The sequence below is a fragment of the Colias croceus genome, chromosome 1 (assembly GCF_905220415.1).
Source record: "Colias croceus chromosome 1, ilColCroc2.1".
In the NCBI taxonomy this organism is placed as follows: Eukaryota; Metazoa; Arthropoda; class Insecta; order Lepidoptera; family Pieridae; genus Colias; species Colias croceus.
This window is the reverse complement of record NC_059537.1, coordinates 478,136-491,606: the sequence shown is the minus strand read 5'-3', so window position 1 is coordinate 491,606 and position 13,471 is coordinate 478,136. Positions and strand designations below refer to the sequence as shown.

General features: G+C 35.5%; 1 protein-coding gene across 1 annotated transcript in view; it reads right to left on the bottom strand.

Moving 5' to 3' along the window:
• Positions 1-4,673: 4,673 nt before the first annotated feature.
• LOC123697383 (Down syndrome cell adhesion molecule-like protein Dscam2) overlaps positions 4,674-13,471 on the bottom strand; it is a 33,459-nt gene continuing 24,661 nt past the window's right edge. The window contains exons 24-33 of the mRNA XM_045643881.1: positions 13,223-13,411; positions 12,874-13,019; positions 12,245-12,386; positions 10,885-11,041; positions 8,138-8,289; positions 7,813-7,953; positions 7,386-7,550; positions 7,004-7,058; positions 6,300-6,374; positions 4,674-6,160 (exon numbers count right to left, since the gene is read on the bottom strand). Coding sequence (XP_045499837.1) covers positions 6,109-6,160; positions 6,300-6,374; positions 7,004-7,058; positions 7,386-7,550; positions 7,813-7,953; positions 8,138-8,289; positions 10,885-11,041; positions 12,245-12,386; positions 12,874-13,019; positions 13,223-13,411 — 1,274 coding nt within the window. The 3' untranslated portion in view covers positions 4,674-6,108. The remainder of the gene's footprint in view (positions 6,161-6,299; positions 6,375-7,003; positions 7,059-7,385; positions 7,551-7,812; positions 7,954-8,137; positions 8,290-10,884; positions 11,042-12,244; positions 12,387-12,873; positions 13,020-13,222; positions 13,412-13,471) is intronic.

Sequence of the window (13,471 nt, the reverse complement as noted above, 5' to 3'; positions counted from 1 at the left end):
ATGATTTAATTTGCGTAATATTAATATTAATATAAGTGAACATTACAGTTACATACTGTTTATATTTTGTGAAGTTCTAAAAACTAGCCTCATCAAATTATGGGGTTCAATAGGTCATTAGTTGTTTGCTTTGTGAAAATAATTATATTATTCAAATTAAAAAAGTTATATTTTGGAATAAACATTGTTCTCTAAGGGAAAATAAAACAATTGAGTTTTCAGTCAACCTAAGAACTTAATACATCTTTATAAATAAATTTCTGGACTGTCTGCAGAACTTGGCACACATTAATTAGATCTCATTTCTTTTTTGGCAAATTAAGTCAACGATTGAACTCGGCTCCAATTTTTACATTTATGTTTTTGGTGGGATCTCTATAACAAATTTCATGTAAATTGGTTCAGTAGTTAAGGCGTGATTGAGTAACAGACAGACAGACAGAGTTACTTTCGCATTTATAATATTATTATATAGTATGGATCTATTTAACGAAACGCCAAATCCCAAGCGTAAAATTAGAGAACGGCTCGACAAATTCAGCAATTTTTTAACAATTTTTGTAAAAGCACAAGCAAGTTTTTATGGAGAAAAAACACGAAAAAGGGCAATAGGGCAAACAACGTCTGCTGGGGCAGCCAGTGGTTTTGATAAAACTATACCTACCATGCGATTCAACTAAGAATAGGATGATCGCTATTTTATGACATAAGTACCTACTCTACTATATTACGTCACACAATACATAATAGTATAGCTAAATGTACGGTACCTACACATACGAGGTAATTTAAGCTTAGTTGGATCGCATTATAGATCTGTTCCATTCATAGCAAGAGCAAGCTAGAGCTCAAGTTTAGAAAAAGGTAGTTGGTACGGTCTACGTACTAACGTAGGTACATTTTAAAAGATTGCATCTTAGTCACTTTCGCTCTCTTGTCAAAAATTAATAGCTCTCTTTTTTTTCACCTGAATAAATGTTTCGGTAAAAAAAATAGTTTTATTTATAAAAATAGCATAACTATGTGTGTCATTTTAAAAGTAGGTATTAAGTATTCTAACCCCTGATTCTAGCTCTATTCCAAATCCATTGAATCAAATTATCTTAAAAAAAATAGTTGTCTGTAAAGTCGGTTTACTGACGATAGTTGAACGTGAGAACGTCTTAAGGCCGATTGTGCTTCTTTGTCGCTCGTTCTGCGCTCTCGCTCGCACTTCAAGCCTTACGGAACGCCTCAGAGCGAGGTAACGCCGCATGAGTCATGTTTTTTCGTGCGTGCAGCCGGCTCTATCGAACTATAAGACGTTGTCACGTCAAAAACAAAAAAAAAAAAACATTTAAATAAGATACAGTGGGATAATAATAACCAATAATAAACATTTATTTCTTGAAGGACATGAAATTCCTTGAGCCGCGCTTTTTCAGAGCTATTAGATGGGAAACGGGCTATGTGTCGTAACCGACTTTTTGTGAAAATTTGTTAATTAATGATTATGCTCTTGTATAAAATTTCAAATCATAACGGAAGGAAAGGAGGCAGTTAAATAAAAAAAAAAAAAAAAACAACAAACCACCACAACACACATTTATTCCCATCCTCTTCTATTTATAATTTAATTACACAACATGTATATAGAAAGAGTTTATACAATAGTATATACGCTAAACTAACCAACAATATGGTAAAAAGAATTACGAATCTCTTATTAATAGCAGTCTATTATAAATGATATGTATCTTTTGCAGTTTGGAACAGCCGTACTTATATTAATATTAAGTTTTACATCAATAATAATTGGCGCACATTGTAATTTAACGTTAGGCGTTTTAACATCAATTTTCGAACAAATTTTCTTATAGACAAGACAATGCATTTTATAGAATAATAATTATAGATGGATATATTTTTGTATGAACAAACAAAGGGATAAAAAATAATTATAAAGAAGTCGTGTCTTTAGCTTTGTTCACATCGGCTCGGTGGTATAAACGAAAGACGGTCAAAGCCTCACAATTTATTAATTGTGTCATAAAAAACAATTAATTTTACAATTAAAACAATGTTGAGTCTGTAAAAATAATGAAATAATACAACTTTTAACATAAACTTTTGCGTTTGTGATAATAATGAACATCACTATACAATTAAATAATAATCAATGGGTAGGTAGCAGTCGATACAGAATTTTTTTTAATTAAAACTAAATACTTATATAACTTTAAAAAAAATATATAATCTGGTGTCATGAGACCCTAAACATAAAATAACATCTAATTGCTCTTAAAGCTAGGTTCTCTTTTTAACGAGATTTGCATTTTGTTTATAAATATTTGAAGCATATTTTTATGTCTTCCAGTGAAATAAAACATGCAATTAAAATGGAATGGCTTCCCGTTGAATTATTCAAAGAGTAAAGCGCAATGTAAAAGACATGCGACATTTTTCGCACCTACACCTATGTTCCTATAGGCTATAATAGGTTTATTATCTTTCTTCCCATCGAGTTCTCTTCCATTTTTAACCGACTTCAAAAAAAAGGAGGAGGTTATCAATTCGGCCGGTATATTTTTTTTTTTTTATGTATGTACACCGATTACTCCGAGGTTTCTGAACCGATTTACGTGATTCTTTTTTTGTTCGATGCGGGATGGTGTCGAATTGGTCCCATAAATATTCAAATATAACCCCAACAAGTGATAACTGCGTTAAAAACAACCGACTTCAAAGTTGCACTTGCAAAATTTACAAATACCTACAGACAAAAATGCTCATAAAATAAAAACTACTGGGCCTATCCGAATAAAATTTTTATGGGACCAATTCGACACCATCCCGCATCGAACAAAAAAAGAATCACGTAAATCGGTTCAGAAACCTCGGAGAAATCGGTGTACATACATTAAAAAAAAAAAAAAAAAAACATACCGGCCGAATTGATAACCTCCTCCTTTTTTTTGAAGTCGGTTAATTACATGGTGAATTCTTTTGTCACTAGTTTCACGAACCTCAGAATAAGGAACCCTAACATGAAGAGACTATTTTCGTTCGGACGAGGGGCACAAGGGTCACGGTTCATCTGGGTCAAGTTTACTCTAGGCTCGCGTTTCATACTCAAATGCTGCATTTTAACGAAATAAACATATTTCATTTTAAATTCTTGTATTTTGTATGGTAATTTAAAATTGTAAGTAAGACCATTTTTAAATGCTTTATTTTTTATAGCGTTGAGCCTGAAATTCGTTTCGTGTCTTAAATAGAAAGTCGTCTTAATTTTTTTGCTATTTATTGCAAACATTCAAAAGCAACTAGGCAGTTATCATAATATTTTAATACGAATATTTTTAGATTAGTTAGATGACGTCTTCTATGTCGTTTATTTATAAATTTAATTAAATAATTTCATTAAAATTATGGGTTTCCCATTGATCCTTGCTTTAAGGTCATCAAATGACATAGAATTGTAGTCACACAGCAAACACCTATCATTTCCTACTATTTACAAGTTATAAATCTACCGTCACATTTAACAGCATTAAAATAAATCACAATAATGTTAACAACTTATCCTACTATGCCAATGGGGTGTTTCAATTTTAATTACGATTTAAGCAAGTCAATTCGCCCATCTCATCTATCTATACATATAATAAATCTGTAGAAGGGTCAATTCTGTACATTGAAAATATTGAAAAAATAAATAGCAGGGGGTGTTACTGGATCGATACCAAACCCAAATATTATGTGATTAAAAAAAATTTTGTCTGTCTGTCTGTCTGTCTGCATCACGTGAAAACTAACGGTTCGATTTCGATGAAACTTGGTATAATTATACCTTATTATCCTGGGCGTATAATAGGATACTTTTTAAATAAAATACGTAGAAAAAAACCGGCCAAGTGCGAGTCGGGCTCGCGCACAAAGGGTTCCGTAGCAGCAAATATAATAAATTACAGTTAAATCAACCTATCTCAAAAACTATAAGAGATACTTTGATCAAACCAAAAATCGTTGAAAGAGTTAATTAGCATGCATCACCTCTATTTTTTTTAGAATTTTATACCCCGTAGTTATAAAAATAGAGGGGGGGGGACATACTTTTTACGACTTTGAGAGCTGATATCTCAAAAACCGTTCACTTTAAGAAAAATGTTTTTTAGAAAACTTTATATCATTTTAAAAGACCTTTCCATTGATACCCCACACGGGTATGTACATCGAAAAAAAAAATTTCATCCCTCAGTTACATGTATGGGGGGCCCCACCCCCAATTCTTTTTTTTACTATTTAGTGTCATATTTTTGTAGCGGTTCATACAACACATATTCCCATCAAATTTCATCACTGTAGTACTTATAGTTTCCGAGTAAATCGGCTGTGACAGACGGACAGACGGACAGACGGACAGACGGACATGACGAAACTATAAGGGTTCCGTTTTTGCCATTTTGGCTACGGAACCCTAAAAAATTAATCTTTTCAGTTTTATCCATAGACGTTGTTCTGTAGAACCGCGAACACACGTTGCGTATTATTATAGGCCTAGCCGTATTTGGGTCCAATATATATTTATAAGATATCATTGTCAGAGTTAGGTACTCAAAATGAAGAAATAAACCATCCACGCGAAGACCGACATCCGCGCGGACGGAGTCGCGGGCGGAAGCTAGTATTATAATATTATAATTTAAAATAACGCACCTTTTAAATTAAACACTTAGGTTTCCTGTATTAGTTAACTACATCTTGAATTTTAGTACCTTTATTTATTAGCGTGTCTCTGCGTGTCTCTTCAATTTGCAAAGGTTAAACTTATCTTCAATATCATTTTTGAAATTTATAGATATAAGATCCGTGGTAGGTAACTTTTGGCACATTCTTTAATGTTCCTGTAATTCAAGTGTAAACCAGCTTTTAAATGGAAATTGTTATAATTTTATTGCCATATATGTACTATCTCACACTATTTAACACGGTTTACAATGGGCTTACGAATTACTATGTTTTGAGGTTGATTTTAAAGACCTTAATTTTTACTGGTTAACAATTATTAAAATTTAAAAAGTCACCCGAAGGGATATTTTTTTAACCAAAATATAAGTTTTCAGTTAAAGATTTTATTTCAGTTTTAAACTATGAAAGTCATGCTCTATTTAAACGTTAAACTTTAAAGTAATTAATTACATTCATCTCTTTCCATTTCATTTCTTATAAAAAGTACCTACATTCTATAAAAGTTGAGGAGGAAAATACGCTGCAGGAGGGAAGTATAAAAGTTCTTAGTAAACTTGAACACAATTTTATTTTGTTCATAAAAGGTAATAAGTATTTACCCATGCTAAAATCAGTCACGCTCTTAAGCAAATAAAACGTGTAGAAATATGTTTTGTAAGGGTATTTGTTCTATCGTTTCTCGAACTTGGAATTTAAAAGTTAAAAACTAATGGTATACAAAATAAGTACACGAAAGCTAGCACACTTATACACATAATAAAGGACGAAATTATTTGTGATTTTTGGTAGTAAAAATATCTACTGAAATAAAACATAATAATATGTAGGTAGCCCTATACATCAAAAAGGGGATCATGCTGAATATTATTTTCTATAATAACTATGAGTTCCATTGCACTTTTCTGATCCATATTATGAACTTTGATTAGCCTTGAATGAAAACATAGAAAACAACACCTCTCCAATAATAATCTATATATACGATAAAGTTATCAGATTAAAAATAGTAGTTTCTTCCCTTCTTAGATTCCTTGTTCCCATCACTTTCCAAAGCGTTTAAATCTCAGAAATATAAACAGAATCCAATGCTCTTAGAGTCTAGGCTTTATTTGAAGATGCTTATAAAATAACCATCAAATTGGCAAGCAAGAACAGACGGAAAACTTAGATTGACTATCAAGAGTTCAAGCTATGACCATTATTGGTATTCAATATTTCTTAACATATTTTTTGTGGCAGAGATGAGGCCTATTTTTACATACACCACCCCTAAATCGCAATAACATGCCATTTCAGTCCCTATCATCCTATACATTAGAACTAAGATTGACGAGCTCCCTAAACATGTATAAAAACTATATATTGGACTGTGGAATGTTACACGTGTATCGTACATTCCCGCCTTTCTTGTTCCTTCCGCTGTTGGTATCTGAAATTAATAGATATTAATCAATTTTATAATATTTTTGAAGTTTATGAAAATAAACTCTCTTTGGAGGAAAAAAAAGCTCTCTTTTCCCAAAATAATTTACACACAAAAGAGTTTTTAAAACTCGTATCTTACTTACTTATCTATCAATGAAGATATATCAGGGGGTATTGGGGCGAAGCACCCCGAGAGCTCGCTCCCGGCCGGGCCTCCGCTGACGGACAAGAAACACTAGTCACATTAATGTAGTGTTAAAACCTTTCTTTACCACATAAACAAATACATTTAGGGATATAAGCTGTATGGATAAACATAGAATAGACAAATTGTTACAAATGAGGGTAGTTAGAAATTATTGAGCAATAATTATAAAGCTGTGCGTGAATTACACGTCTTTTTGTGTTTTGAGGCTTACATTAAAGCTGTTTTGGTGATTTAAGATGGAAAAGGTAAGGAAACAGAGCCTGTAGGCGTCGTATTGAAAAATGATAAGATGGCAGTGTGAAATGAACGTACAATAATTTCTGACTGTACAACTTCAAAATAAATGGTAAATAATTATTATTGTAAATTAAAATCTGGGTTGTTCGAAAATTGGTGCTGTGATAAGACATTTCAAGTTAGATTTTCTGTTTTCTTCTTGTGTATGGATGTAATTGATATCTAGCAGTTCGGCAGTTATTGATCTCCACGTTGACAGTGTTGTGTGGAGCACAGAAGGGATGATGGGGGAATGTGGTGTATATTAGGTTAGGTTTAATTACAGGGTATGGGGTGTAAGGTGCGGGGTGTGGTATGTGGTGCGGGTGCGGTGTGCGGGTGTCGGGGAGGTACCTGGTCTACCTGCTGGCGGTGCGCCGCCCGCTGCCGTATGCGCTGCCGCCACCCGAACCCGAACCTGTTCATCATTATGGGATTGGTATACTTTGGAATTTAAGGAGTAATGTTCCTCAAAAGTGTTACTTTAAGATAAACTTATAAGGATGTTTAGGAACAGGTAATAATATAGAAGTTATCTGAACTGAATAATATTAGATTCATAACGCAGATCAATAATTATAAATTCAGTTCATAAAACAATTGTATGTTGTAAGGAAAATCTAATTAGCTTTACACAATGTCATTTTTATTATTTCTAATAGGTTTTTATCATCTACATCGAAATTTATCCATCATTTTATAAGTCCCCACAACGCTGCCTTAACAAATTGTCCTACCGCCTTACCCTTAGTGGTGGTATTGGCAGCGCTGTCACTGTAGTCGTCCGAGTCGGATCGTTCGCGCCAGGCGGGCGGCGCGGGCGGTGCGGGCGCGAGGGGCGCGGGCGCGGCCGGCGCGCGCAGCCGGTGCCGCGCCTCAACTGTACTGCACTTCGACAGGCTCGACTCGTCTGTTATACACGAAGATTATATCACATTTGTGTACTAAGTAAAAAGCGCCATGATAAGTACTCAAATACACATAAAATGGTGTGGGTAAGTTTGTAGAACATTGAAATGTATTTTATAGCAGTATACAGTGTGTGCGTGTCTGTGTGCAATATTCTGTGTGTTTTACTTTGCTATGTAAAGTGTACAGTATGCAATGAACACACTGTAGTATCTGTTAAAACGCAGTGTACCTACAGGATATGTGTTGCGTTGCTAACTCACCGTATCGATAGTGATCACAAGCGCGACGGCGGCGGTGCGGCGCGGGCGCGTCGTCGTCGCGGCGCGCGAGCGTGCGGAACTGCAGCGAGTGTGCCGCCGCACCGCCGAACGTTGCGTACGGGCTGATCTCGTACAGCTCCGCTACAATATGCGTAAATTTTAGTAGTGTTCACTGAATACATTATGGCTCGTATGACCTCTTTTTAATTTTTAGTAATAATTTTTCTAATAATTATTTCTTTAATAAAAATTTCTTTAATTTCAAAAACATGAGATGAGATTAATTTTGAAAACAAACTTATGCTTTAAAATACGAAGGAAATACCTGATGAGTCATCATTTGACTTCTCGTTGCCATTGATAGAAGACGATGAATATAGTTTCTGTCCCTCTCTAAGCTTTTCTCTTTCAGCCTCATTGCTCTCGCTGAGCTTCCTGTTGTCCCTTAGGTAATGGTCATTTGAGAAACAGAAAAATCTGTGAATGAGAATCGTAGGTAACTTTTAAATAGAAGTAACTAAAATAATTTTAAAATATTATGCAAGTTTAAATATTTCATGGGTACGCTATTTTTATATTCAGTACTAGTTTAGAATTAGACTTAGAATTGGTTTTCAAATTCAAAGGTCTACCAGTTACCACGTGTGTATCGGTCAATTAAGGAAAGCTGGCATGTTCACAGTACTCACACTTATGCAATTTCACTTACAGTATGTTCAAAAATAAATGCGACTCTAGTTTCATTTTAGACTTGAATTGTAAAATGGGTGCGTTGTAGATAAATATATTATGCAAATATAATTATGAAAGCTCTCATAATTTACCTGTAAAATTATACTTTAAAAGTAAATCAATTGATGAAGTTAATTATTTATTCTAATAATAATCAATTGGATAAAAGTATTAATAATCATTCAATTATCAAATAATAATTAAATTTCAGGTCATAAAAACAAATCTTATCATAACGTTACATAATCTTTAAATAACGGACATCTTCTGCAGTTGCGGAGCAGTCTTGTCCTGACTTTAGTCGAGTAAAGATATCTAAGAAATATTATATTTGTAGTAAGTACGTAATACCTACCAATACGCGCTAACAAATATTATGTGTTACATGTTTATTGTATAATTTTCACACTATTGGTTTTAAACTCAAACTCAAACATTTATACAATTAGACTTCTTCTAGAAGCACTTTTGAATCGTCTTAGCAGTTTAACAGTTTTAACATTTACCACCAATTCAGAGAGCAGTATCTATAGAGAAGAAGAAGAATCTATTTAATCATACCTAATCGTAATCTTCTACTTCACTGAAACTTTCATCGCTCGAAGAACTCGCCGTCGGAATTTCTTAATGTTATTTTATAAATGAGTCAGTGTAATTATCTACTTTTGGTTCTAATTGAATATATTTTTCCTCATGTTCTCGCGTCTTTCTCCAAACGTCACTAAACATATCCAGACTAATATGGCATTTGCTTCCTTTCTAAATAATTCTTCCACAGTTTTCAAGTTAAAGTTCACATTTTGTGATGCTACTTTCCCTTTAATTATGCCCCATAGTAACTCTATTGGGTTGAGTTCTGGATGGTATGGTGGAAGACGCAATACACTATGTCCATGATCTTTGAGGATTGCATCAAGTAAAAATTGTGTATAGTTTGGCTTATTTTTTTTAATAATGTGATAACTCTGATTATTATACCCGGCGCGGCCTAAGATGATCCCTATGACACTGACAGTTATTCTCAAGAGACAAACTTGTAATGGCGTCACCATTAAATTAGAAACATATTGGAGGCATCTAAAAATGGCATTTATTAATTTTTACGTAGCTTTATGCTATTACAATGATATTCCGTTGGCATTATAACAATTCTTAACATTTACGAGAAATTATATCAATCTGACTTTACGTTTACGTCCTTCAAAACTTACATCGTTGGCATTTATCGACTAGTGCGGAAAGTATCGATAAACAAATTTCGATAATGGAAACGAGTTCACATTTTTTCCATGCTTAAGCTATAGTTCATTCACTATTGAATGGAACAGAAGATCGCAGCATAATTAATTAATTAATTTCCGTTCGCGTTAATTTACTTACCTATGATAATATAAGTTATAGAAAAATTAAATGGGGGATTCCATTTTCATGATAAAATAATATACACTGTGTTAAACGGGTTAAAAATTACGAGAAAATGATAAGGTGCATTTTTATGTTTTGGAAAACTTTCGTTTTACTTACCGTTTCGTTTACATAATAGACGTTAAAAATTCATTTTATAATATTTGTAAAAACATGTTTACCGACGTGGCTGAATGCAAACCACGCCTTTGCCTATAAAATAGTAAAGTATCGACACGATCCATCATACGAGCAATCACTAAGACGAACTGTCATAGGGATCATCTTAGGCCGCGCCGGGTATAATTAGTAATTTGATTTATATTTTTCTAACAAGATCCTTATCATCCAAATTTCCACCTTGGTGAGAAAAATTGACATTTCTAATGAAAATGAACAAAAAATTAAATGATTTTATTAAATACTGTAAAATAGTCTATAATTCTTCCATTTACTGTATCACAAAAATCTTCATAGATTTTTAGATATTCGTACTACACCAATTACATCACCCTGTATTTATAAACAATTGCAAAATATGACACATACATAGGCCGGGAGATACTGACACAAAATTTCGGGTCATTTGTAACAGAATGGCGGTTCTACAGAGGTCTTATTACGCAATGACTAAAAGAAAAATGATGGTCAGAACGCTGGTACCGGCGGACTAGTCGCGTGGGCGTTAGTCGAACTCGTCGTATAAATAGCGAAAGTCAAACGATTTGTGACACAAAAATTTTAGAATTTACCGATAGCCCATAAAAAAGATGTAGTCCGCCGGTACCAGCGTTCTGACCATCATTTTTCTTTTTGTCATTGCGTACTAAGACCCTTCTAGACCGCCGCGATATATCGCGAATATATCAATACGTGTGCGGTGTATTTCTGTGGTATGTCCGTGTATCAAGCCTGGCATGTGTGTGTGTCACTCACTTGCGCTTAGCATGCAGCAGGCAGAGCAGCGCGGCGAGCGCGGCGGCGAGCAGCGCGGCGGCGGCGGCGCACGACACGAGCACGGCGCGCACGCCGCCCGTGCGCGCGCTGCCCGCCGCGCTGCCAGGCTCCGCGCGACGTAGCGACGGGATACGACCTGTCAAAACAAATACGATAGTTGTTTATGTAATCCATACTAATATTATAAACTAGCTTCCGCCCGCGACTCCGTCCGCGCGGATGTCGGTCTTCGCGTGGATGGTTTATTTCTCCATTTTGAGTAGGTACCTCTGACAATAAAATCTTATAAATATCTATTGGACCCAATTCCCAAATACGGCTAGGCCTATAATAATACGCAACGTGTGTTCGCGGTTCTACGGAACAACGTCTATGGATAAAACTGAAAAATTAAGATTATTTTTTTTCTACGTATTTTTCCAGGATAAAAAGTATCCTTTTTTACGCCCAGGATAATAAGGTATAATTATACCAAGTTTCATCGAAATCGAACCGCTAGTTTTCACGTGATGCCTTCACATACAGACAGACAGACAGACAGACAGACAGACAGACAGACAGACAGACAGACAGACAGACAGACAGACAAAAATTTTTTTATTCACATATTTGGGTTTGGTATCGATCCAGTAACACCCCCTGCTATTTATTTTTTCAATATTTTCAATGTACAGAATTGACCCTTCTACAGATTTATTATATGTATAGATGCGAAAGTAACTCTGTCTGTCTGTCTGTTACTCAATCACGCCTTAACTACTGAACAAATTTGCATGAAATTTGGTATAGAGATATTTTGAGACCCGAGAAAGGACATAGGCTACTTTTCACCGCGGGATATAGGATAGGTTTTATCCCGGAAATCCCACGGGAAAGGGGAACTATGCGGGTTTTTCTTTGACTGCGCGGGCGAAGCCGCGGGTAGTAAGCTAGTTACAAAATAATTTTATGCTAGAGTAGCTAGCTACTAGTTATTATTCTGTGGCTAGAGGTATCTTTACTACTACGTTTACAACATTAACGATGTTACTGAGTATGATACGCAATCAGTCGTAGGTTTACTAATGAAATATAATTTAAAAGTTAATAAAAGTGGATAATAAATTATGTTTGTTCCAGAATTTCAAGAATAAAAACGAACTTACCTAGTTAAAATTGTACCAAAATCCTTAAGAGGTATTTTGAATGTAAATGTTTTTTATACCGTCTTAGGTAAATTAATTCTACTAATGTATCGACGAGCACAATTAAATAAAAGTTGTTATTTTGACACCCACTTAAGGAATACATCTTATTCATCTATGTTTGGTTATTACTTAATGATATTAATATCACATACCGCCAGCAAGCGTGTGCGTATCTGCGAGGAGCGTGACGCGCTCGGCGCCGGCGTCGCTCCACGCCTCCACCATGAGCTCGTACCACGTGCCCGGTGCTAGTTCGCCCAGCACGTGGTTCGCGCCCGTAAGCGTCTCACCCACCTGCAATATCCACACGTTTATTACTGCATGAATAGGAGAACATTGTGTCAAAGATCAGATGGTGTGTATTTGCGAAAAATTATTTTCCTTCGCATATTATTATGTATGATTCTCACTGTACCTCAAGATCTAAATCAATCCAGTTACTCTTAAGTTTTTAAGCTATTGCATAGCTTCTATCGCGGGCCTTGAGCGCGGGGACCGAATCCAGAAATCCCGTAACCAAACAATAAAAAAACCTCACGCTCCCCACTCCGACAGGCACGGAGGTGTGGCTTGAAGGCATGCTATGCAATAGCTTTACCGCGGCAGTCCCCGAGTGCCACACGTATTTTTTTTTAATAGGAAGTAAAACAACATCTCTTCCTCGTGATTTTTCTAATAACATCATGTTATGGCCAATATGAGGGGAACATCTATAACTATCTATGTTGCAGAAAGGAGAAAAATCTATACATGTAAAATAATTAGGTATGATTTTAAGGACCTTGATCCAATGCTCATCCCCCGCGCGGCGGTAAGCGATGCGGAAGCCAAGAATGGGGCAGCCGGCGTCGCGCCACGCGTACAGGTTCACTTTGATCGCCGTCGCGTTCATGTGCACGTGCTCCTCCGGCTTCGGTGGCTTGGGACCTGGTGTATACAATGATTATCTTGATCATCGCTATAGTGGTCGGTCGTCGAGATTCGTGGTCTTAGTCATAGGCATTAGGCACAGCCATTGTTGTAGTCTCGGTCATAGATACTAGTACATTTACGGCCACGGCCACACACATATCTGACTTAAATAAATATTATGTTTGTAAAAAGTAATTAAAACGCAAGGAAAAACGTACGTCCTCCTCTAGTTGTAGCAGTGAGAACCTCACTCGGGGGACCTAACGAGATTTTGTTTTGCGCTTGAATCTTCGCGTTGTACGTGGTGCCGCATTTCAACATGTCCATCGTGTATGACGTCAGCTCTGGGGACAGTTCCACGCTGTGCCATTCTTGTTCTGAAGCTTGTTTGTAATGGAGAACGTAACCTGAAATTATTTTGAAAAAAATGAATGTTAAACATATATTTTTGTAAAGAAAATTTTATT